This window comes from Montipora foliosa, chromosome 7 (assembly GCF_036669935.1).
Source record: "Montipora foliosa isolate CH-2021 chromosome 7, ASM3666993v2, whole genome shotgun sequence".
In the NCBI taxonomy this organism is placed as follows: Eukaryota; Metazoa; Cnidaria; class Anthozoa; order Scleractinia; family Acroporidae; genus Montipora; species Montipora foliosa.
This window is the reverse complement of record NC_090875.1, coordinates 40,070,690-40,096,600: the sequence shown is the minus strand read 5'-3', so window position 1 is coordinate 40,096,600 and position 25,911 is coordinate 40,070,690. Positions and strand designations below refer to the sequence as shown.

The following is a 25,911-nucleotide window of genomic DNA, read 5'->3' as shown; positions in this document are numbered from 1 at the left end:
CACAGATAGTTTGTCTTTAGCTACTGCACTTGTGTACCAGTTAAATGTAACCTTTGAATGGATCTGACAATTAAATGAGGCAATTTATAAAATCTCTCGTCTTTTCACTGAAGCTCCAGATTTTTTGCAGGTCTGCGATTTGAGCTTTTTGGCGGAATTGACAGCAGCTTATCTTTCCTATTGCTGCATCAGAGTTTCCGGCCTTGGATAATATATAAATACAGATATTAAAGAGGGAAAACACCGACGCTGAAAACGACCAAAGACATACTGAAAATCGCATATAAGCCTTACAAAACCACACAGAAGGCAAGAATCCTCACAATAAAACGAGGTAAGAGACGTTTTTATTAAAAAATTTTTCTCATATTTTTCACTTTCAAGTACACCTGTTTTCAGTTTTTCACTTTTTCTTCAGTTTGGGGAGCCTGTGCTTACAATGTGGATTCATTTCGTCATTACGCTACGGCTAAACGCCTCCACTCCCTCGTATTTAAATTCTTCGCTGGAGAAAACCTCAAGCACAGTTTCGCACCTTAGCGTCATCTGGAAGGAGGTCAAACGTTTCCTGGAATTTAGCGTACTTTACAGGTAATTTTGCCTCTTGTGGTGAATGCATTTGGTTTAGGACACCGTTTAATTAGGTTTACTACAGCAATCGATATGGGAAGCTGGTACGTTCATCTCATTTCACTCTCGATATCCTATCTCCTTGTTTATCAGTTTTCGCCTTTAAATATTCCGGCTGGCAGGGTTTCTGAACTAAAATTATCATCTGGGATATTTGGACATTTTTCTGCAATGTTGTGTTTCGTTCGCTGCGAAAGGGAAAAATTAATGTTCGCGTGCTGGAACGCTCATTGCAAACAACTGCAAACAAATAAGCTCAAAATCAAGCTAACAAAGCGTCCAAATCATTGGGAGAATGTACCTGTTGATCAATGAATACTGCGCCTTTTAATCTACGATGAGAAATAATGTTTTGAAAGCAGAATATTTTAAGAATCCGCGGAGAATTACATTAAAAAGTTGACAGGATCGAAATCCAGCTCCACGTGTGCAAAGAGGAAAAAGTGGTATCTCAACTAAAGTCGATCAAGGAAAAAAACGTTGAGATGGCACAATCTCCAGTTTTCATTTGCTTGCAGTTTAAAAAGTAAAATATTGGAAAAAAGAAGGTATTGGATGATTTTACAAAACAGCCATGCCTTGCCTCTCCAGACTAACATACTTGAAAATCCCAAATTAACGAGTCTATTACCAATTTAATTAAATGCAAATTTAACGCCAGTCCGTTAGACACCAGCTATATTTGCTCTAATTATGGATGGGAGAGCAAATATATAGTGAAAACATGTTTGTGTACCCTCAGCTTGAAAACATTAACAAATACTGTTATAGCATCTCTTGTATTTTTACTGTTATTAGAAAGAAAATGTCATTTATTGAGAACCATAATGTGACATGTGTTCAGTTGCAGCACATCATTTTTAACTTTTATTTGCCACGTAGAAGTTGCTGTTGGAAACTAAATTTAGTCACTTACAGGTAATATTTTCAAATGACTTACAGGAGGAGAAAAACAAATATTATATTAAAATCTGCATTTTTTATGAAACAAATCTGAAATCTGATGTTGATAATACCGGTACTTCTAAAGGACATGATTGAAATGCTTCATGAAATGTGGCTTTTTTCGTCAGAACCTTGAAGACTGCCACACCATGAGTCAAGCGCCTTATCCACCTGCAGGGCCTGGATATGGATATGGACCTGGACAACCTTATCAGCCTGGTACGACAACTTGGGAGCAACGTTAAGGGGTGACATATATTACTCTATAAATGGACGTGGCAAGGAGAAACCCAATTCCACCCAAGGGCTTTCCTGTTGAGGAGTAAAATTGATTTGAATTGGCTGGAGTAAAATCTACACCTGTTTCAGGCGTTCTTGAACAGCAGGGCTAAAGCCCAACCAATTTACTCTAATTGATTCAGTATCAGGGGCACCTCCTTTATTTTACTTTGTATAGCCACATGCTGCTTGCTGTACAGTGTATGTGCTTTTATAGCGGAGCTCTGCGTGCACTGAGCACCATGGGTAAGACACTGCAGTTTAGACAAAACAAAGAGAAATTTGTGAGACAGCAAAACAAAAATCCAATATTATTAATATTATTAATAATAATAATTACTACTTGTATACTTGTGTCCAACATTGGTGGCCATACTCCAGCTAGTTTACAGCGTACATCTTTGATATTGGACATTCATGTTATGGTCAATTGACACCTGTCAAAACAAGGTGTCTGCTGACCAGTATCACATGCCCATATCACAGGCTCAAGTTTAGAGCTCGTCTGTTTGTTTGAAGTTGACTGCTAACCAGCTACTGGGTTTCGATTGGCTCGCAGCCTCAATCCAGGTTAACTTATCGTCTACTTTCTCAAATCCCATAATACACCTTGTTTACCCCCGAAAAATTTTGCATAATCATTGTTTGCAATAGCCCACTTTCAGGGTTCTCCTTATCAGGCAGTAACCGGTTAAATTTACCGCTTGTAAGAGCACTTATTACCACCTGCAAATGCTCAGAAGTCGCTTATCCTTTGCAGAACTTCCAACATTAACCAATTGCTTTACTGGTTTGAAAAGGTGCCATACCTGTTGCGCTGAAAACTAGGGAGAACCCTGACTTTAAATTAAAATTAAGTCCTAAAAAAAAGGCATCATCTCGAGGGTCTGGGGAATAAATATAAGGATTTGTATGTGTTTATTCCCCTGAGCCTCGAGATGATGTCTTTTGCTTAGGACTGAAGTTTAACTTAATATATCGCAATTTATTTCTTAAGAAAATTGTTTAATGGTTTGCCATTTTATATTTGAATTTTTTGATATCTTGAACACAGATCAATATAAAAATTAATTTTGTAGATTTGGATTATGACTGTGGAATGTTATTACCTTCGATATTAAAAAGTTAATGGGGAAAAAAATTATCTTAAAAATGAATATGTGGATTTCTTATGCATATCTTGAGAACTGTACACTCCTACACTGTATTCCTAAACAACTTCAATAATTTATTATTCATAGCATAACAAATATTAAAATATGAATTAAATCATGTATAATAGAAGCCAACAGATTTCATATATTATGTAATGTCTATATGTATGGAGCATGTATTTATGTTTATTTATAGCACCATATTTTTGTTTAAGTGTCTTACCTACCTGTGGATGCAGCCATTTGTGTGTAGATTTATGTACTTGTTTTGAAAATTTTGTTTTTAATAAAATTTATTATTGCTGTTAGTTTTGGGATTTAAAACTTATCCTTCTATTTTTTCATACCATTGATTATCACTCTTTTCTCCCTTTACACATTAGCCAATGTTCCAGGTCCCTCAGCTCCTCCAGCGGACATGTTTTCACAATACACTGGTTATGAAAATACTCGCTTTGGTGAGTATAATAATTAACAATATTTACCCTGCAGGAACCTCCACTCACGCAAAAGTGGTTGTCAGGGAGTTCCTGCATCTGATCAAATTGAAATTTTAAATAGGAATATTGGTTTTTGAGGAAAGGGGAAAACTCAGGAGAACCTGGAGAAAAACCTCTCAGAGCAGAGTAAACAACAAACTTAACCCACATGTGGCCACGAGTCCAGAATCGAACCCTGGACACATTGGTGGGAGCCGAGTGCAATCACGCAATCCCTGCTCCCTGTATATTTTTCAAATATACTTATTATTTCAATGATTCGTGTGTCAGTTGGACTAGAAGGAGATCACATAACAAAGATGGATTAGAACTTAAAGTGTGGGATATCAATTGGGTTATGGACCAGAATTAAGGTTTAAATAAAACCAAATTTTTTGCGTCCAGCTTTTTCCTGGACCAATGCCAACATTATAGACCTTTATTTTTGCAGTGATTTCTGTAATAAAACTCTTGACGTTTGTCGACACCCAAGACAAGATTGAGTTCAGGCTCACTTCTTTTGGGAATTGGTGGTGGTGCCTCCCGCGGACTAGAAGAATGGGGCAGGGAAAAGGGACTTTTTCTTGCCCCATTCTTCTTGTGTGCTTGTGGTACTCGCTCAATGCTCAATACCCAAAACCAGGTTAAGTACAATGTGTGAGCCAGCGAGCCATGTGAGTCAACATGGGAGTCAACGTTATCAAAAGCTAACCATTTTAAACTGGGTGTTTAGACTTAAATACTGTTTATCAGCGCTATTTGAAATGGGTGCTTATGGATGGATTTCAATCATGTGATGAGACGGCCATGTTGGTGCACAAAACAATAGCAAATTATGGCTCATGTTTTTCATAACAATAGAGTCAAATTCCCAAAAGACTTTTCTCTTTATAGTTCTGTGCACCAACATGACCGCTGTGACGTCAGGTGAAAACCATCTATAGACCTAAATGCAAGACTCGCATGACTTGCATGGCTCGCTGGCTCGGAGTTTGTTGAGACCCACCCAAAACAAGTGAGCCTGCTCATAGGCTAATGTTGCTGCCTGAGCTTAAGGATTGTTGGCAAAGATGAATATTGTGTGGAAAGGTGAAATGACCTTGGGTGCATTCCATTGGTTTTACTCAAGATTGAATCAGGCGACCTCTAGCTCTAATTCCCAGCATCATTCCACCTGAATTGTCAGTGATCTAGTGTGAGATATTATTTCAAAGCCTGAGAATTAGACTGGACTACCATTTCAAGGATATTGGTCTTGAAATCTCGCAGTATGTACATGCTTGATATGAAATATTTTTATTATCTCAGGCAGTTCATTTGTCCCACCACCTCCGCCATATGTACCACCACCGACAGCACAGATGCCAGAACAGCATTTCCAATCGTGAGTTTGTGTCTACTATAGTATAAGACTAGGTACTATGGAATGTCAATATCATTTGCCTTTATGTGGTTCATTCTAATGTCAAGGCTGTCATAGACTCATAAGCCCACCTAGGAAAGGAAAGGAAAGGAAAGGAACTTAATTTTAAATTATTTAAGTGTCTAGTCATTCTAGTGCTGGAGCGCTAATTGGGGACACTGTAAACTAAAATTAACAATAAAAGTAAATCAAGTCAAATGTTGGTTTTTGAGGAGAGGGGAAACAGGAGTACCCGGAGAAAACCTCTGGGTGCAGAGTAGAGAACCCGGGCCACATTCGTGGGAGGTGAGTTCTCTCACCATTGCGCCATCCCTGCACGGGAATTTAAAGTTTCACGTTTCGCTCATCATCATCATCGTTATCGCCATTATCATCATCACCATATCCTTTACCATCACAGTTACTATAATTCATTTTTTTCTCTGTACAATCTTTATTTATTATCTACCAGTAACTGTTGTTCTTAACCCCTTCAGCAAACAAGTACCAGTAAGTTATTCGTGGAATCTAGCCTTATAGGCTTGGAAATGCATTTGCAAAATGTGTCACTGAGGTCAACATTGTTTTAGGCACCATAAAATATAAATTTGCCTGTATATGGTTTGTTCTAATCGTCAAGGTTGTTGTAGACTTTTTAAGCCCAGCAAGGAAAGGTTTCTCTCATTATCATCATCACCATTGTCAATTCCATCATCATCATCATCATAGCCTTCACCATCTCATTTACTGTCATTTTTTTGCTGTATAATCTTTATTTATACTACCTATGCCATTGTTGTTGTTGCCCCTAAAGCAAAAAGGTTGTTTGTGGTCGCCTTATAGGCCGTGCAAATGCATTGCAAAATGTGTCACTGAGGTTAACCTGACCATTCAGTATTGATTTGTAGTTGCACAGCCATAACTGATGAACAAGCCCGAAATGCCATGCTACAGTTTGTCAGCGAGCACTGTTGCTATGGCAAGGCACCAGCACAGGAAATGGTGATCAAGGACATAGTTCCATCCAGTGCTTATCATGTAAGTATTGTATTTTAGCTTAGAGGGCCAGCAGGGGGTGGCTAGTCTGAAATCAGGTTTGACCTCTCCAAAAAATGCCACTATTAAAAATCAGGCAAAATCTTGCATTAATTAACAGGTTTGCAATATACGTGAATCAACACCATGTACCTATTCAACACTGTGCATATTTGTCCCAGGCCCCCCAACATAATTTGTGTGGTCAGTCTATTTAATCCAGGTGCCGGTGGTGTTACAGAGTTGGCAATTTTTCTTGCAACTTGTCTCAAAAACTTTCTGCAACAAACATTAAATGTAACAAAACAAATTTATACATGACAGGCGTTTGGGACTGTAAGGGTATTATATGGAAAATTTCTCCTGAAAATGACCGGAAATTTAAAATTACCTCTTGAAACCTCATTCTCCTTCAACCCTGGTCCCAGAGGTTTTTCTTAAGCTGCGAGAGAGCCGTCAAAGTCGCAAAGCAGCGCAAAGCAAAGTTGCAAAGCAGCGAGAAGAGAAAAACCTCTGGCTACCTTGGACTTTAAAATCTCACTTTCATGCAGACGCCAGGGTCAAGATCTGACCTTCAGGTATGATTGGTTTGTTTGATTGGTAATATCGAGGCGACGCGTGATTGCTAAGTTGCCATTGGTCCCTTTTGTAGTTATCATTTTGACACGTTTGACAGCTGGTGTGTGCATGAAAGTGACATTTAAGTGCAAGGTAACCAGAGGTTTTTCTCTTCTCACCACTTTCGCAGCTCTCTCATGACTCAAGAAAAGCCTCTGCGACCAGGATACATCCTCCTCTATTCATTAGGTGTTTGCTTTTACTTGTTTTTATCTTGACAGTATTCTCTGACAAGTTTCTGTGAGTCAAGGAAGACTGAGTGGAAATTTGAACCTTACCGAGGTAAGGATGCACAAATATAGCAAGGGCAAAAACGAATGAAGAAACCACCCATTATCAGTTATCTCCAGGTCCCGGTTGTTCGAATGATGGATAGTGGTATCCACCGGATAAATCACTATCCACTGCACTGGATAACTCAATTGGTTTTTGTAGTGTTAATCCCCTGGATAGTGATTTATGCGGTGGATAGTGCTATCGATCCTTTGAACAACTGCGGCCAGAAATGCTTGTAATTACGTGCCCAATTTTGACATCCAACAGAAATTGTCCCTTCAAGCCCAAATCAAAAAGCTCCAAATTTTTTATGAAAACAATAAAAATAAACAAAACAAAAAACAACAACAACAAAAATACAATTTAGTAATTTCACGTTGATGTTTTCCTTAGTACGGGAGAGTAATGTACAAAAGCAAGACGCTTGGTGGCGTTTACGTGGGATGCTCGGTTTTTGTAAAATGTGAAGATTGGATGCAAATGTAACTGATTCCTGAAGCTGACTGAGAGTCACGAGGGAGGATTCTAGCTTACTCTTGAGTATACACCTTATTCCAAAATGGCCGCAATTTTAGCATTTTGTTTGCTTGCAAAAAAATTAGCCCTCGTTGCCTTGTTCTTACACTTAAATTTCAAAAGAATATTTAACCTTGATCGAGGCAACAAGGGCTCATTTGCAAGCAAACCACAATAATTTTAAAATGGTGGTCATTTTGGAATAAGGTGTATATATTGACTCTTGGTAGCCGATGACATCATGTAGCCGATAGCTGTTACCACAGTTTACAGCTTCGTGTACTTGTAACGTAGGTTCTCAGTCACATGTTGTGTTTTGTCTCAGGTCAGCCAATTGACAGTCCGGTCAATGGTCCTGCTCCTCTGCCATGGAATATTCCAGTCCAGCCTCCACAAATGTTCGCAGACCACGAAACTAAGCTTGAAGTCCCCCACACTGCAAATATAAAGGTCGGTGTTCGATAGGGCTAAGGGGCCTGTAAGTCTTGGCAGACACTTGTGTGTTAACATTAAGTGTGATTCGTGTACGTACACATGATTTCGAATGTAGTGGGAATAATTAAGCACAAGTAATTTTTTTTCAAACTTAAGACAAACAAACTTCGGGATAGTGCACTGCCAGTTGTTTTTAAGTGTACATCATTGTTCCAATTGTTGTCAGTCTTTTGTTTTTTGGCTAGAGTAGTGAGCCAAGATTGGGGTTAGGGTTAGGGTTAGCGGCGCCAAAGGTGCGCACAGAGCATCATTAGAAAGAAAGTTTTTTGTGTTTAAGGCAAACAAGCAGCCCCCAAATAGGGTAAGTGCAATGGCTCCAGGACATAACATCTAATCCCACACCATACGAGGGAGTGGGTACGCCCAAACAGAGGGTCATTAGAAAGAAAGTATGATAACCCATCTCATGATCTCTTCGAGGAATTTTGGTTTTGGTCAACATACAACCTTACGACTGTATGACCGTCCACTCCTCCATGTATGCCAATTTGACCAGTGTCACGTAACCATATAGTGGGCTCAAGTTTAGATAATCCATAATTGTATCCAGCTAGTTTATAGCTTACATCTTTGATATGGGACAGCCATGTTATGGTCAATTGACACCTGCCAAAACAAGGTATCCACCGGCCAGTACAGCTGACCATATCCCAGGCTCAAGTTTAGAGCTCATCGAGGTCAACCTTTTTTTAAAGTTGACCGCTAACCAGTTACTGGGTTTCAATCAGATCGCAGGCTCAAGCCAGTTTGACTTATTTGAAGAATAAGTAACCCAGGAGCTCCGCTTTTTGGCTTGGCTAAATCTATGTATTACCTTACGAGAGCTGCTACGTCACCCCTATTTTGGTGGAAAATAGATAGGAGTGGAGATACCCGCAGGAAACAGGGTAATGAGATCCCTTGCAAATGTGGTACTTGGATGACTCAGTAAGGTCCAAAGGTTTTAACTTTATATTTGTCTTCCATTTTCCCAAATTTGAATCCAGTGTGCTTTATAAACAGCTAACTATTATAGTCTTAAAACTGCCTCCTGAAAATTAGGGTATTTAATCCATTGTCAAGTTTGATTTGAAATATCTCTTTCGTTGCTCATTCTTGTAGAGCACATCTGACGATATCCATGTTGAACAAGCAATATAAAATATTGAGGATAATAGATAACCTCGTGGGGATACAAATTTTATCTTCGAGTGCTGATGGTATCTCACTTGTTTGCTGCGCTCACTTAATAATAATATTAATGATGATAATAATAATAATAATAATAATAATAATAATAATAATAATAATAATAATAATAAAAAAACTATAAAATCTTGAGTTGTAAAATGGTAAAATTAACTAAAGGAAACCTTGTTGATGCGCGATTTAAAACCAGTGCTTAATGAAAATGTTAGCAGTGAGAAACTTCTTCTCTACTAGCCATATATATATTTTCTAGCAGATTTAACTAGGTCTGTTTATTTTCATTTATTTTTTCATTGTTATTACTTTCCTTATTTGGTATTAGTCTTGTTTAAAATCGATTGTACTTTAGGTAACCGTTACTTCTGAAGATGCGTGTTGGAGCATACATGTACGAAACGTCAAGTTGATAAAAAGTTTTACAACATGCGTTGTCTCGTTATGTTAAGAACCGCAGTTTGTTTGTTATTTTTACTCAAACAAATAACTCCAAGTTCACAACTGAGATGAACTGGACTTGCTATCTAAGTATTCTTTTTAATTCGTAGATATTGCTTTTTTGATTCCATACATTCTCTGTAAGTTTGTGTCTTTGGAATTACAGGAAATGTATGGCAGAAACTTTATTTAATAAAATAACTTCTACAATAGCCATTCTCTCCAACTTTCTTCTGCCGCACGTTTGAGCGCATATCTTCTGTTTTGGAAAGTGAAAAAACCCAGCATTTGCATATCATGAATACTTTTCATCGTTTTGAACTTCCACACAGACCTCTGAATTTCTCTCCATCTTGCCCTGATTACCCATGGTGCACTCAAGGGCGTGAACTCGTCTATTAATAACACCACTGTGCGGCCACGCGAATTTGCGCGTGAACAGAGTGAATTAATGTTATTGGCTGACATGACGATATCAATGTCCTCCCATGTGGAAGATAAAGATAGTTTCTTTATTTTGCATGACGAAGATGTCAAATTTTATGAACAAGAAAGATCCCGGTATATCATCGAAATCTAGCTACATATATATATATATATATATTAATATTACTAAATATTTACCGTAATGTCTACTGGTCGCTTGTTGCAGCCGTGCCATGATTGCAAAGCAGTGGGATATAAACAGTGTTATGAATGCCATGGGCAAGGATCGGTAAGCCTTACTTGTCATAACGTTGCATAACCATACCGTAAAATCGCCTATATCACTTTGGGGCCTACGGTTTATCGTTTACTATTTTGCCCAGAGGCAAAATATAGTTGTACGCAAAACTCAGTACTTGCAGTATGTTACATTTCCAAAAAACCGTGGCCACACTGCTGTACAATTTGAATTTGCGTTTCCTCAGTTTCGTTTCTGTTTCGAGTGGCACACTCACCGTATCCGCCATGATCAATCCCCTACTCCTTAATTTCCAACGACTCCAAACTATGCTGATTACTGCAACGCCCTAATTCATATTCAGTGCTATCCCCATAATTTGTATGATGTACCCTATGTTGTCAGGAAGCCCATAGCTCATACGCCCCCGGCTTGTATATAGGCTTCCTTGTCATTACCACCTTAAAAATTTGTAGTCGATCGTCTTTAAGTTATTGTAAATTTCTAGTGTACTGTTTTTTTTCTCTTTATTTTATGTGGTTAATGGCAAATAAATAAAATGAATCGTTGAATTGTTTTTGTTCTCTGCCCGCTTCGACATCAATTGCCTTTTGCTAAAGGTGCTCCGTTGTAAACGGGCTTTCCTCTACCAGGGCCGTCAGCTCTGAGTTCTGCGTACAGCTATACTTAACAGCGGGGGAAGCTGTAATGTCAACTATTACTAGTTACAACATTGCGGCGGTAGGTGGCGAGATGACAGTCTGTTCTTTCTCCTTTTTTGCTCAGACGCGATGTACCAGATGCAATGGTACTGGGCGTGTGCAAGAAATGGACCAAAATGTGGAATGTACCGTTTGTTTTGGTGGAGGATTTAAAAGGTACTTCAACAGAGGCATTGAATCAATAGTAAAAGCAAGGTGACACACGCTAACACCAACCCGGTGTGGCCAACTCATCACGCATGCGCGCAACCATTTCAATCACTGCTTGTTAAACCCGCATCGAGGTACATGAAGAAGGGACTTCTATAGCAATTGAGTTAGACTACGGTATTTCGCTTACGAATCCTGGATCGTTCCAGTCCGTTGTGAGAGCTAACGGTTTGTGAAGCGGTTTATTTGAAATTATAGTTTTGTCTTGTGCCCAAAAAGGACTGGAACGTCCCAAGATTCACTAGGAATTTACTGTGAGCAAAATGGTCTAATGATTGCATGACTACCAATGACAATACTCGGGAACTCAATTATTTTATAGAAACCTTGATCTGTTCTTGTTATTAATTCTTTTTTATACCATGGTGAGTATTTATCGTCTTGTTGGTCTTTGGAATTTAGGGAAATTCTATGGTGTTTATTGAAATTCGTCATGTCGGCCTCACTTTAAAGGGGCTTTGTCAAGAAAGTTAGCCAAATTTAGTGTCTGTGACCTGGCAACCAAATGAAGCGAAACTTAAAGTGCCACTACGACGAAAATTTATGGTTTTCTTTTCGGATTTTTCCAACGTCAATTAAGTCAATTTGTTCAAAATAATACAATGCATTAAAATTTGGAACGATAGAAGCGAGATAAGTTGGGAAATAGCCATCCAAAAACCACTAAAAATCTGTCCGCCATTACTCGGACGACATTGGAGAAGCCTGCGATTATTTTGTAAGCGGTCTTCACGCAAGACTTGGCTCGTGACGTCATACGCGCATTGCTTCGTGGCGTCTGACAAAGCGAAACAAGTCGATCAAGGAGTAGTGTACATAATATCGGCAAAAAGAAGCTCGGCGATCTCTCACATCTCATAGATGGCATGGGAAATGAGCCGCGTTTATTTTGATCGTTGCGCATATGAAGTCAGACCCCAGGCGATCCAGCTAGACCCAACCCTTTTCCTCGCTCACGGTCATTTGCCGTTCGAGAAATGGCGGATAGCGAAAACCGAAAAACTACGGTACAATAATCATACTTCCCGTGGGAATTTTGAGATAAAAATTGGCATGATACCTATTTAGTACGTCGATTTTCAAAATCTAAAGAAAAAAGGACATGCAAAATTTTCATCGTAGTGGCACTTTAAAAGTAGCTACTTAAACGTCGAATAAAGGTTTCAATGAAATAGAAAACAATACAAAATAAAACGGAGGCTGGGATGGGCAAAATTGAAGAAGATTAAAGTGGATTGCAATTGGTGTGTTCTAAAACTGTCTATTGTTTGTAACTTTATTAACTAGTGCTTCCATGTTGGAAGGGATGTGCTGCGAGTAGTTTTATTTGAGATTTTACAGTAGAGCAATTCTTACGAAAGGAGAAGCTGCTGTTACAATTGTATGCATAGACACTCACTCACTCAGACACGAAATCCTGAAATCGAAAATCTAGCTGGAACATATCCAGTACCACCGGTAACCCATGGATGAGAAAGCGGTTGGCAAGATTTGTGTTCCTCTGCTCGCTTGGCGACTCGCGGCAATTATGTATGCTCGACAGAGATATTTTTTTTATAAGGCTTTGATGATTTGTGTTGTTTAAAAGTGATTTTTAAGGTTTACGTTTAAGTTGCATATAGCGAGAAGGGGCGAGTAATTGGTAAAACTACACAAAATGAACTGAACTGCCGTGACACAATCCCTGCAAAGAGACGGAAAGAATTGTGGCGCCCGAAGTACTCCAAAAGGCTTGAAGTTCGAAGCGTTTAAGCCTGGTTTTCACTAGTGACGTAAGCATATGCTCAAGAACAAGTGCAAACATAGCAGCTCTCATTTCACCGTGAAAACGGCCTTGGCGTAAGCACAAACACGAGCTTGCGCACAAGGATCAAAATGTTTCCTTTTGTTTTGCACTTGCTTGTGTTTATGCTTGCGCTCTGGCCGTTTCTGGCCAATTGGCCATTTCTGAGTTCGTGTCTGCCTCCTCTTCAAAGCGAGTCTGAGTGCGCAGTTTTTGTGATGGTAATTAGTTTTACTTTACATATGAATGAAAACTATTTTCATAAGAAGAACTTCGCATTTAGACTCGCTTTGAAGAGGAGGCAGACATATGGCCTATTAAAGCACCATTCTAGATTCCCCGCGTCACAGCATTTGCATTTTCTTCTGCTTTCAATATGTCGACGTTCGTTTTCGCTTAGCGTAAACTTCATATGCCTACGCTTGTGTTTGCGTCGCTAGTGAATACCAGTTTATAAGAAACACACGCCTGGGCTCAAAACTTTCTTGTTGAGTTTTGGCCTTTTGATTTTCTCTGTTTGCAGGTGTAATGTGTGTAATGGCGACGGTCGCGTTAAATGCTGGACGTGCCTTGGAAATGCTCAGTTGAAGACCTTTATCGAGATGACAGTGAAATGGTGAGTTTCTTGAATCCAAAGATAATCTGCGATTGGAACGATTAGTATTCATAAACTAGTGAGTCTTTGACGTCATTTTTTCCTCGACCCAGCTATCTCAAGATTTAAAAGTTAGTAATGGCCGACCATTAAATGGGAAATTTTCAGTTAAAATAAACAGGTGTCGTTTTGAAATCAAGGCTTAAAACGTGAGAGATGTGGTGTTTCGTTAACGTAGGTTTGAAATTTCATAGAAAAACAAGAATTCATTTTTTGGTTATAGTATCACTTGAACAACGATTAATGTCAATTAATAGCCCATTTCCGAGTTGCTGCATGCCTCAGTTTCAAAGCGAGTCCTGGTGGATAACCATTCAAATGGAAATGAGTTGCGTATTCTTATGCAAATCAAACTCATTTCCATTTGAATAGTTGAGCGCCAAGACTCGTTTCGAAACCGAAACAAACAGCAACTCGAAAATGGCCCATTCTGTTTTGTTTTAGGGAAAACAACGTATCAAACCACGTTGTTGGGCAAATAAGCCACCAGATTCCTGATGAACTTGTTGTCGGTTCCCAAGGAACTGAATTATTCAGCCAAGAATTACCCAGGGTTTGTTGCGATTTACTGTTTGCTTTTGATATGGAAATTGAGGTGTAGTTCAGTCACTTAAATGTTATTGTTGACGAGGTGGGGTATCAGTTATAGAAAAAAATGTTAGAGTGTTTCTGCTCTTCGAATTAATTGCGTCAAAGACGTCTTCCAATAGATTGAGTATGGTTTGTACCTCTAGAAGGGCCCACACCTCGTCAAGTTCTCAATGTAGGGTTCTCCCTTTACAGGTGTGGCCAATTACCAACTTTTTTGACCCGCAAGTAAACATTGGGTCCAAGAAACTTGTGGATGAACACAGCCAAAAGTGGCCTTCAAAGCGGATCCTTTTACAGGTAATTAGAAAGGTGCAATTAGTTTTAAGAAAGGGGCGACGCGTTGAACATTTGAAGACATGTTTCCACGGGACGAGTAAGTCGAACCGCCCGCTTTTGTCACGCAAGTGAGAGAGAGAGGTAACTCTCTTTCCAGAGAACCAGCTGTGATTGTCAGTTACATTGTGAGAGTGAATTTGGATATTAAGTTAACATGCATGGAATAAAATACACAACGTGAATAAATATATAAGTAGACATCAATCGCAGAAAAACAAAATTGAAAAGAGACACATTAATGTGTTGACGTTGTTGATTTAAAGCGAACTTTTCCCAATAGGCCCTTTGCAGGATTAGGTCATGTGCCTGGATACCACATAGTAACGCAATGCTGGGACGCAAGCGTTTCGGCCGCCATATTGAAAACTGTAGCTTGTACGCGTACTCTGTCAAAATACTGGCGATCTATTTCTTGATTCTAATTTGCAATTTAGTGACAGCGGAGTCTAAAAGTGCGAATGATCCCAGAGTTGCGCAGAATATGACTTCTTGCATTACTCGTAGACCTGTAGATGTTTGTCTAATTTTGTGGCCTATTTGAAAATAACGATTTTAATGACTAAAAGTAGCAACAATTTAATTTTTCTTGATCGCTTAATTGAATATCCACATAACCATAACATAATTTTTAAGACAACTTTTGAACTTTGTTCTTAAGCATTTACATCAGCTCCGCTGTAATTTTTATCGTGTTTAAATAAATGTTGTTGTTGTTGTTGTTGTTGTTACTGGTACATCGCTTCCGCTCATGCAAAAGTGGTGAGAGATCAGATTGCAAGGTTGTGACTTAATTCAAAATTAGTTCGTTTTCCTTCTCTTAGTGGTATGTCACGTGTTATTGAATCCGCGTTTTGATTTCTCTGTTCACCGAAAAAAAAAATCGCGCGAAGGGTGTGGTGAACTCAGTGATGGGACTAAATTAAATTTGAACGTTTTCGAGAATTGTTTTAAAACTTGCGATTGTGACGTTGCAGAGCGACCCGAGGAGCAAATTCTTGCCTTGTCTCACGCACTCGACTTTAGTGGTACAAGTATGATGGCGTGACATTGGTAACATGTCTCTGTTTTGTTCCACAGCGTCACGTACTCCGTGCTGTTCCCATATCCGAGGTTCATTACCAGTGGAAAGAGACATCAACTCGCTTCTGGGTTTGCGGTCTCGATCAAAAAGTATACGCACCAGACTACCCTCAACAGTGCTGCTGTGGTTGCAGTATTTTGTAAAGATGACGTGACATACGTGACGTGTCACACATTTGACTTGTCACAGCGCCTTGTTCTGGTGTGACAACCAGAAACTAGGATTGTTTTTAATGGGAAAATTATGGGGTTTTTAGTCAAGTCAAAGAAATTTATAAGTTGTCTGATAGATTACTTCATTGTTGGTACGGTTTTTTCCCTTGAAAATATATTTTAATTAATATAATAGCTGACAAATGTATCAGTCAGGACTAGTATCCGGTATAGATTTTATATTTCTCCTTCATCCACGCTACTGCTGAACAAAAACGTGAAGTGAGTGATTCTGTCGCTTTGATGAGAACTTGAGCTCGTAACAATGATTCTTCAGTATTAATTCTTTTTTTGCTCTTAGCCTTAAATTAATGCTTTTCATAGCAGTTTTAATTTGCCGGTCATATATATGCCACTTTCCAGTGCACTTCCACCTTAATTGTAAGGTGCCTTTGTAATCAAATACAGGTCAGTTTTTTGTGTCCTGAAATTCTGCTGTTCAGATACTTGCCGATTTTGATAAGCGCTAAAAAGTGTCCATTTTCCCTGCTTGCAAGCGGGCTCTCCGAGGGACTACGTAGCACCGCAGAGAGCAAGCCCGCTCACAGGCTACCATTTTTCTTTCTCCTTAACTTCAGCTTCACTTGTATCTTGCAATACCGGCAAAACATGCCACCAAAGTGCCCCTCTCACTTCTCAAGACGCAGTCAAGACGACAATAGAGACCTTAAGATCTACGACGGCGACGTCGACGAAAACGTCACTTCATAATAGAACTTCGCTCTAGTAAAAGTCTTTCGCGATTATTCCATCACGTTCACTTCGTACACTGCGGGCGAAGTATCCTAAAAATAAATTGGTACGAGCGGTTTCAGACTGAAAATAGAGAATGAAAGATTCTCTGTCACATGCTCACGTTGTCGTCAAAACCTCAAATTTGGTGATGCAGAGAACAGCAAAAATATGCTCTAAAATTCGTGCCGCACGGGCAGCACGAGAATTTATGCTCTTTTAACCAATGATATCATTGTTTTGTGGCGTTTTCGTCGACGTCGTCGTAGATCTTAAGCTCCCTAATGCTCTTAAGCCATTGACCCTTAGAAGCCCTTGGACACCCCCCAGTTGACGAGTAAAATCGTTTGGCATTAGACAGAGTAAAATCTGTTAAGTCTCACTCCCGGGAATCAAGAAGTTCATGGAGGGGTCGGGGGGGGGGGGGAGGGGAGGGAGGGGGGAACATAGTTTTGGACTGGTTATTTTTATTTTCGCCTTGTAAGTGAAGGGTACATTCACAGCCTGGGCCCGTTTGTTCGAAAGCCGATTAACCCTAATCCCAGATTAAAAATTAACCAAGGAAACTATTTCCCTATTCCCAAATGTTGTTCAAAGCTGATAATCAGCAAAACTTTACATTAGAAGAAGTCAATCTTGGAGAACAAAAATATGCAAAAGAAACTTTCACCAAAAAGTTGAAAATATGAAACTAAAGTTTACACTAATCCTGGATTAAGTTAATCGGCTTTCGAAAAACCGAGCCCTGATCACTAAACTCAAACCCTCGGTAAAGTGCGGATTGGATAATATTCCTAGCAGACTTCCAAAGCTTTGTAGTCCATACGTCTCAAATTCTATGTGATATTATAATTCAAGTATTGGAGACTGGAATATTTCCTGATAATTGGAAAAAGGCAAAAGTACATCCTATTTTTAAGTCAGATGAAAGAAATATTCCAAACAACCATAGACCGATTTCTATTCTACCTGCCATATCAAAAATTATAGAAAGGGTCGTGTATACTCCGCTGTTAGGATATTTCCTACCAGGAAATCTTTTGACAGACTCTCAATCTGGATTTAGACCAAATCATTCAAGCTGCACAGCTTTGATAAGTGCAGTAAACCTTTGGCTTACCAATATGGATGCTGGTAAACTTAATGGTAGTGTCTTTATTAGCCTGAAATGTCAGTCGTCTCCCGCCCTCAGCCTTCCCCGGGGAAGGCTGAGGGCGGGAGACGACTGACATTTCAGGTTATGTCTTTATAGATTAAAGGAAAGCCTTTGACACTGTAGAGCATAACGTGGCGTCGTGGACCAGGAGCCCACGACTAGGAGCGAACAACTCCCATACTAAGCCTATGTCACGGCATTTTTACAAACTGATCTATTTTAAGACTGCCTTTTCCGCGCGAAAAGCAAAGGCAGTTCCGGTCCGATGACGTTATGACGTCAAGTTAATTTTTTGTGATTAGTCATCGGGCTCTTGTGGGAGTCTCATTCCCGAGAAATTCAATGTAAAAGTAAATCGGTCTGTGAAAACGCCGTGACAGGAATATAGGGCTGTTGTTCGCTACTAGTCGTGGGCTGCTGTGAGCAAGGGTGGCACAGTCGGTTAGCGCACGGCCTTGGTGCAAGAGATCCCGAGTTCGATCGCCGGATCTCACATCCTTGTTTGGACTTCTTTCCTTTCAGTGTAGCCTAAGTAGCTTTAAATACCCTTAAAACGGAGCACTGATGGTAAGAGGGGGGTAAAATGAGCGCACCTTCGGCTTCCTGGGAGAATACTCTCTAGAGAGTAAAGGAACTTCCGACGTTAAATAAGGTGTACCTGCTGCGTAGACTCCGTGGCCTTAATTTACAGTAAGTTTCTGAAACAAGTAAAACTAAAGTTCACGTTGGGACGTATAAAAGAGAAATTTCGATCTTCTTCATCAACACAATTCTTGAAAGTTAAACAGTTTTTGAAGTCCAGCCGAATTCCTTCTTCATTGTTGCAACCTCCTTTCAATGAAGCAGCAAAAGTATCATCAAAACGAGGTTGCAATTCCCACTAACCATCACTGAAGAAGGCATGAGTGTGGATTTTGCAAGCTTTGTTGCAACCTCGTTACAAGGACAAAGGAGGCAGAGAAGAGAGACCTTAAGAACGAGGTTGGCTTTGTGGTTGGTTATGAAGAGTACTTCTCTTTTTATAAGAGTTCACGAGTTTCAAAGCCCTATACTAGCTCCGGTGCTCTTTGCTAAATTGGGGAGTTTAAGCAAAGATGACGGGCGCGGCAACAACAACACCACTAAGCAAGAATATCCGTGATTGGTTAAAAAGGGAAAAATAATCCTGTTGCATGTGCAGCACGAGTTTCTGATTGGCAGGCCCCAGCTGTTGAAAAGTCATATACAGCTGTAATTTTATCCGATGTAGGCACACAACTCAGGACGTGCCACTGATTTCTGTAATCCGTGTGGGTTTCAGGGATGCCACAGACAGACGCAGTTTGAGGTCAGAATGATTCAGACACCGCACCCTGCATGATTTCAATGTGGAGTTTGGTTTTATATAAAGTTACCACGCGCTATGAACGTTACAATTTTTGGTTTCTTTTGAGCGTTAAGTTCCACACGCTTTTTTCAGTTGATTTCAATCCACTGATGAAGAGGGAGTACCCTCGAAACGTTTGGTTCAAATTTAAAATTCTCGGGTGCAAATCTTAACTTTGATCCGCATAATTGTGCACCACAGTTTCTTCGAATTGTTCGTATAAAATATCGTCGACCTTAACTGTTGGCGAAGGTCTTCGTACACGCCTTTATTTCAGATACACTTTTAGTGCACAAATTCAGTTCACTGGTACTTGAGTAAACAGTGAAATCTTTTCAAAGATTGAAACTGTCGGATAGAAATTTATTCGCTTGGTAAAGTTATCGGGCTTTCGAACAACTGTGGCCAGACGAAAATTGGATTTAACATTCGTGTCTTGATGTGTGCAAGTTTCAAAAGCCTGGACAGTTTCCGACGTGTTTCGCCTGCTGTCTTTCCTTTTTTATCGAAAAAAGATAAAACGTTTTAATTCACGAAACGTTTAATTATTAAGTTCCTCTTCTCTTGAATACTTTTCTGGACAAGCGGAAGGAAAAGAATGCACGATTAAAGATGGGTGTCCTGTGCCTTCTTTTCTGGGATCGAGGCTCAACAAAGTCGGCACTAGTTTTCGCATCCATGGTCTCGGCCAAGATGGCGAGAAAAACAGACCCGGCTTTTATTCTTGGATTAATTGTCTTTTAAACCTCACTGATTTTTACTTTTGTCGAACAAAGCAATACAACCTCTATTTTTGAGTCTTAAGATACATTTTAAAGCAAATTGCAGGGATCCTTTTGCAACAAAATGCTCGAAAACAATCTCTGAGAATTCCGCACGTGAGCCGAGACCTTGCTTGAAATGTCTGCGAATGATGATGAGAGACCTTATTTCTGGGAGAAATTTAAATCCTTTTGGCACAGTAAAAGGTAAGAGAGTGTAAGCCTTTTTTGTTTCATTGAGGTAAAGACGGAGAAACGCGTTTTGATAAAAATTAATGCGCTTTTCATGCGGACTTTATGGTTCAAATTCTGTTTTTTGCTTCTATCATGTACATTTGCTGCGAAAGTTTGGGGATCGTCAAAAGGAGAAACCGATTAAGTAGAATCGTCGGAATCGGAACAAGCCGATTATGACGCTGAGTCCGTTTCGTCTCGGAGACCAAATTCAGGGAAAAACAAGACTAGTCAGGATTAAGGGCAAATAATTTGCAGACTGGATGTAAAATGTAAGCAGACTGACACCCCAAAAATCCTCCTTAACTTCCTGTCAAATAAAATGCACGCAAATTTTTTAACTTACACTGTATCATCCTGTCACGTAATCGCCTTTCCGAGATAACCATGGTACCATGGTTTTGTTTGCCGTCCCAAGCAAAGCCTGTAAACATCCTCACTTTTCAGAACGTTTGCGAGGAATTGTGGAAATCAAAGTCTGAGTACAGTGCCTACTGTATTTTTATTCTGGACATATTATCCTTATATTGTTAGAGCTGCTTCACAAGAACTTGAGAAAGCAGAAAAAGAAAGTGGATGGGATAGAGTAAAGGCATTATTTGATGTCAGGTTTGTAGAACAACTGTGTGTTTTCATGAACTCAAGATCTAAGTTTAGATAGACTTGAATCTTTATCCAGTTAGGCTTACATGTAACTTTTTGAAAACTCTGCCACTATTTTGCATATACATCTCTTAGTAGTCCTCACTGTCAAATATTATGGACCAAATTTTTTCCCTTTGATTTTTGGCCCAAGTGCAAAGCGCGCAGGCCATAAATCAAGGGGAAAAAGCGAGGATCCATAATTTTACCATACAGACCTCGACCTTGCTTATTAATAAACATCCTTGTACATAGATTGTACAAGGATGAAATTCAGCATATCCCAGATGTGGTTTTCTGTACTTCATTTGGAGCAGTCGTGGCTCAGTTGGCTAGTGCGCGGCTTTCAATCCTTGGTGACTTAAACGTCTGTTTCAACTTTGCCCTGATCCGTGTAGCTATAGCTTTAAACACCTTTAACACGGAGCACTGACAGAGGGAGGGGGGTAAAGGGCGCACTGTCGGCTTCCATTGATACCAGCCTAGCTGAAGGAACTACCGACGTTGAATAAAGTTACTTTACCTTTTTATTTAGCAAAAAAGGCAAACTTTAAAAAATAATATTAACGAATTTTTTTTTCCTGCATGCAAAGTAAAGGCAAAGGTCCAGGAGATGAAATTCAGCATATCCCAGATGTGGTTTTCTATACTTCAGTATTTGCCTTTCTCTTTGGTGGCCAGTTTGGAAGGAGAATTGTTGACGACCACTTTCGCAGACATAATCAGTTGACTGTTTACAATTCAGTTATGCATGCCAAGCGTCAGTATCAGGCATCAGTTGTATTGGGGTTTGTGAAGTATGGATGTCGTTGGGGTTGGCGAGCTGGACTTTTCTCTGGTGTTTACAGGTACATAGATTGTACAGTATGGGACATTATTCAAAAGAGTTAGAAGTTGGGCTGTTTTAATCCATTAAAACTGTAGTAAGCCACCTTAAATGTTATCAGACTAATGTCATGATGCAGGGTGCAGCAGACTGGGGGTTAAAGTAAAGCCACCTTTTGCCTGTACTCAACGACCCCTTCCCCTCCTCCCTTGCCTCAAGGAGACTGATGAGGAACAAAGCATGGGACGGTGTATACATTGAAAGGGTGTTAGGCTACTTTAAAAAAGAACGTTTGGGAGTTTTGAATGATACATTTGTGACAAACCTTTTCTTATGTAATAGTTTCCTTCTGGTTGCCTTCAAATCATATCGGAACACAGATGATGCTTTGAACTATGTAGCCAGTGGAGGTAAATAGAAAAAATGTTTTTATCAAAATGCTGCTGTTGTTGTTGTTGTCTTTTTTTTGCAGTATGCATTGTTTTATGTATACACTACGAAAAGAGGTTTTTCTCTATGTACTCTCAGACTGGTTTTCTCCTTTCTTTACAGTGCCCCCAATCGGTGCCCCAGTTCTGAGTACAGTTGACACTAATTGAATAAAAGTTCATGATTATTTTATTTATTTATTACCATAAGCCTCTTTTAGGTAATTAATATCTCCACAAGCCAGCCACAATGGACCAACCAGTAGTATAAATTCACTTACCAGTACCCTTGCTAATAATCAATTTTTGACCCTGCTTGCATGAATTCATACTTATTGCATAATTATAATAATTAATAATAATAATAATAATAATAATAATAATTAATTAATAATTATTGCACTCATACAAGGATTGCCTCAAACGCTTTGTGTAATAGAAGCATGGACAGGGATGTTTAATGGACTGCTTAATTAATCCATTGACTCCTCAGGCATCCTAGGATGCTCTCAGTCGACAAGTAAAGACAGTTGTCTGGCGTTAGACAGAGTAAAATCTGTTAAGTCTCACCTTCAGGAGTCAGTGGGTTAATACCCCTCTTTATCATATGGCCGGTATGGCCCCGTGCACGCTTTCATGGCAAATCTATTGGGAAAATGCCCGTGTGAGGGCCGTATACGTTAGCTTGAGAAGGGCTGGAAAAAGCCGCACGGCCCTACTAGGAACACGTACTGCTCCATGCGATGCAATTTTAGGGGATCTCTTTTTTGTTCAATTGGGCTTTCTTGTTAATAAAACTATTTAATAATTAATGCTTGTTTCACAGCATCAACAGGAGCTTTGTATAATATATTTTCTGGTTGGCGTAAAATGGTGGTTGGTGTCGTAATTGGTGGTGGATTGTGGTAAGCAAAAAAACTGTTAATATGGTTAACAAGCATATTTTACCATTTTCTCCTAGAAATCTCACTTTTTGTGTGCCAAAAAGTTTTACGCAAGTCAGCAAAAATAGCTGTAAGTTCGACTCATAACCAAGCAGAAAGAGGCATGGGTCTATTCTGTATTAATTTTGACGTTACACATGAATGCAAAGCAGTTTGTGACGTCAAATGCCGAGTAGACCATGATGCCTCTTCCAGCTTGGCCGTGGGTCAAAATTATGGCTTTTTTTTCTGACTTATGTACAGTGTAAGTTTTTGGCTCACAAAAAGCTAAATTTAGAGGAAAATTGGTAACTAGTATGAATTTGAATTTAATCATATAGGTTTGAAATAAACTGTCTTTAATTACTTCAATTTAGGAAAAAAAGGTAGATGACTTTTTTGAACCCATTGACTCCCAGGGGTTCCCCATTGACGAGTAAAATCGTCTGGCGTTAGACAGAGTAAAATACTAAGTCTGGCCGGTTTGGACGTCAAAGGGTTAATTGACCTATTGAAGAGTAAAATCGTCTGGCATTAGACAGAGTAAAATCTCGAGGAAGAGTGGTCCTCACACTTAGGGTGCGTTCGATTGACCTTATTCCGGAATAGGAATATATGGAATATGTTATAAATCCTTCTTTTTTACGGAAATTCAAATTAAAATTGTCAAACATCTGCTAAAATGCTATTTCAAACATATTTTTATCATCCTTGCTGCTTCGAAATGCGCCAAACATACCGTTTTAATCATCACTCCACGCATTCTTATTCCGGAATAAGGTCAATTGAACACGCCCTTAGCTGAACAATTTAACCCTTCCCTGCCCAAGATTTTACTCTGTCTAACTTCAGGCGATTTTACTTTTCAATGGGGGGCCCTCAGGAGTCAATGGGTTAAGCAATTGTCTCTAAGAAATCCTTATCGAATCCTAACAATATTTTTAGCGTTTACAGATACTGTTTATTTTTTGGATGTTTCAGTGTGCCAGTTGGAGTAATCGCACATGTTGGAAATGCAATTCTACCAGATGAATATAAACCCAAGAAGCAAGAAAATGCCAAAAAAGCAGAGGAATGGTATGTTCTCAACAAAAGCAATGTGTAATGTCTCTTCAGTTGATTTATTATTAGATTTCGTGACAATTTTTTTTTAATCGTGAGGAGACAGCCAACAGAAATGTATTGTTGTGACAGAAAATGGCTTGTGTTACATGTGCGATGAGAGTTGTCGTAATGTGTAAAAGCTAAGCAGAAGAGACAATGATTGTCTGATGTTCACGTAATAGGAACTGTTATTATAAAAGAGAGACTGTGCTGGTAGGAGTGTGGAGGAGTGCTGGTAGGAGTGTTAATATCCCAAGATAATAAAGTCTTGCCATCCATTACAGTGTCCAGGTCATGTGCACAATTCCCTGCTAGCAGAGGTCTCTCACGGTGAGGCAAAAATGTGAGAGACCTCTGCTAGCAGGGAATGTGCACAACCCAATAATGCCCAGAATTTCACACAATTTAGAATTCTGTATCTGCTAGATTCAGGTTCATTCTGCAATCAGTTTTATAAGTCAGACACAATATTCCTGACAGGTGGCTTGCTAATGAAAGATGTGATCTCTTGCTGGTGAAGACACTAGACAAGCACAATGCATTTGTTTGTAGATACTGGACAGAGCCCACAAAATGTACACGGAACACATTTTTCCCATGCTTGGTTCTTGGCACAAAACTTTCATTGTCCAACTACTGGTACAAAAGCAAAGGAAGAAAAAAGTACACGACCCTAAAACAGTACATGTGAATAATAATTTTAGTATTGCAATTTTTTGACTTTGAGATGGCATCTGGATGCCTCAAAATTTTACTGGACTTGATTTGAAGTCTTTTCAATTTACAGAAGGTCCAGTCTTAATTTGTTCCCAGGGTCTGGGAGGATTCAAATCAAATACAGTTCTCTCTGTTCCATTTCTATTATTAAAGTAACATGTACTTCCAACAGGGAACAACGACTGGAAGTGACAAGCTCCTTTATACAAGCCATGGAAAAAGAACTCAATGAGGATAAAAATGACAGGCAGAGTGAAAATAGATAGCAAGTCATCATTATCATTAACTAAAAGATAAATTATTTTCATTTTTATTATTAAACTTCTGGTGCTCACAAGGTGAATAAGGGAATAACATGACTTTTTGAGGGAATATTGTTTATTTGCGCCTGCAAGTGACACTACAAGGGCGCAAATAAACAATATTCCCTCAAAAAGTCATGTCATTATCATTATTATCAATAAACAAGGCCAAATGATATCAAGAATGCGAGTTTTAATAATACAAGCTAAGTGAATAACGAATTCAAAGTCACTTCAAATCATCATGTAAGTGTTGATTGAACCAGCTATTAAAGAATCAACTCAGTCCAGTGAACTTATTTAAAATTACCGAAGAAATGTGTAAAATCGTCTATAAATAATAGGCATATCACAAAGTTGAAGCAAGAACCAATCAGCTGTAGGGCTGATAATGCATTAGCAGCTCGCTGTCAGTCTTTTGCGGCCCGCTGAACGTGTGTTTTGAAGAGGCTGATTTTCTATTTGGCCGCATATACACTGTATTGATAATAGTGAAGTACAACAGTCTGTCTGACTATTATTATTATTATTATTATTATTGTTGTTGTTTTTTTTGAGTTTTAGAGCACAATGTAAAATCGTTTCACGTCCATAAGGTACCATGATTATAATTAAATGTAAATCAATAAAAAAATATTTTTACAAAAATATTTTAACAGGAGATTTTTAAAGTGGTTTTGATCGATAAGGCTTCCTAAACCAGGGTGGTTTAGTAGTTATCACCTGCACCCCCCCCCCCCTCTGTGACCCACATTCAATCCCAGCCTTGGGTTGTATGACTGGGCTGACTTTCAGTCAATCTCAAATCTGCCTCTGACAGTTTTTCTCTGGGTACTCTGGTTTTCCTCCCCCCATCGAAATTGACTCTCAATCAGTTACATCTGGCTGTGGGAAGGTACCCTCGATAGGGATAACCTCTGGTAGCCTTCCCTTTCACTGAATTAAAATGAAGTTGCTGTTATTATTATTATTATTATTGTTATTATTATCATAATTATTATCATTATTATTATC

The 25,911-nt window shown here is 39.2% G+C and overlaps 2 protein-coding genes across 5 annotated transcripts in view; both read left to right on the top strand.

Moving 5' to 3' along the window:
• Nucleotides 1-16,832, top strand: part of LOC138009496 (protein SSUH2 homolog) — a 41,130-nt gene extending 24,298 nt beyond the window's left edge. Inside the window, exons 1-15 of one of the 4 annotated variants that reach the window (XM_068856532.1) lie at nucleotides 151-334; nucleotides 419-591; nucleotides 1,475-1,548; nucleotides 1,704-1,794; nucleotides 3,392-3,466; nucleotides 4,796-4,871; nucleotides 5,798-5,927; nucleotides 6,764-6,824; nucleotides 7,660-7,784; nucleotides 10,105-10,167; nucleotides 10,903-10,994; nucleotides 13,355-13,447; nucleotides 13,931-14,039; nucleotides 14,270-14,374; nucleotides 15,491-16,832. In XM_068856532.1, the coding sequence (XP_068712633.1) occupies nucleotides 1,725-1,794; nucleotides 3,392-3,466; nucleotides 4,796-4,871; nucleotides 5,798-5,927; nucleotides 6,764-6,824; nucleotides 7,660-7,784; nucleotides 10,105-10,167; nucleotides 10,903-10,994; nucleotides 13,355-13,447; nucleotides 13,931-14,039; nucleotides 14,270-14,374; nucleotides 15,491-15,637 (1,146 nt within the window). In that variant the 5' untranslated portion in view covers nucleotides 151-334; nucleotides 419-591; nucleotides 1,475-1,548; nucleotides 1,704-1,724 and the 3' untranslated portion in view covers nucleotides 15,638-16,832. Of the gene's footprint in view, nucleotides 1-150; nucleotides 335-418; nucleotides 592-1,474; nucleotides 1,549-1,703; nucleotides 1,795-3,391; nucleotides 3,467-4,795; nucleotides 4,872-5,797; nucleotides 5,928-6,763; nucleotides 6,825-7,659; nucleotides 7,785-10,104; nucleotides 10,168-10,902; nucleotides 10,995-13,354; nucleotides 13,448-13,930; nucleotides 14,040-14,269; nucleotides 14,375-15,490 lie in introns of those variants that run through there. The other 3 variants (XM_068856531.1, XM_068856530.1, XM_068856533.1) reach the window with 3 other exon arrangements.
• A 2,808-nt stretch (nucleotides 16,833-19,640) lies between these two features.
• LOC138009495 (complex I assembly factor TIMMDC1, mitochondrial-like) lies at nucleotides 19,641-25,547 on the top strand. Its single transcript, XM_068856529.1, has 7 exons — nucleotides 19,641-19,928; nucleotides 20,490-20,564; nucleotides 21,191-21,445; nucleotides 21,766-21,833; nucleotides 22,678-22,756; nucleotides 23,756-23,851; nucleotides 24,768-25,547. Exons 1-7 carry the CDS (start codon nucleotides 19,861-19,863, stop codon nucleotides 24,859-24,861), a joined length of 735 nt encoding a protein of 244 aa, XP_068712630.1. The 5' UTR covers nucleotides 19,641-19,860; the 3' UTR covers nucleotides 24,862-25,547.
• Nucleotides 25,548-25,911: the final 364 nt, after the last annotated feature.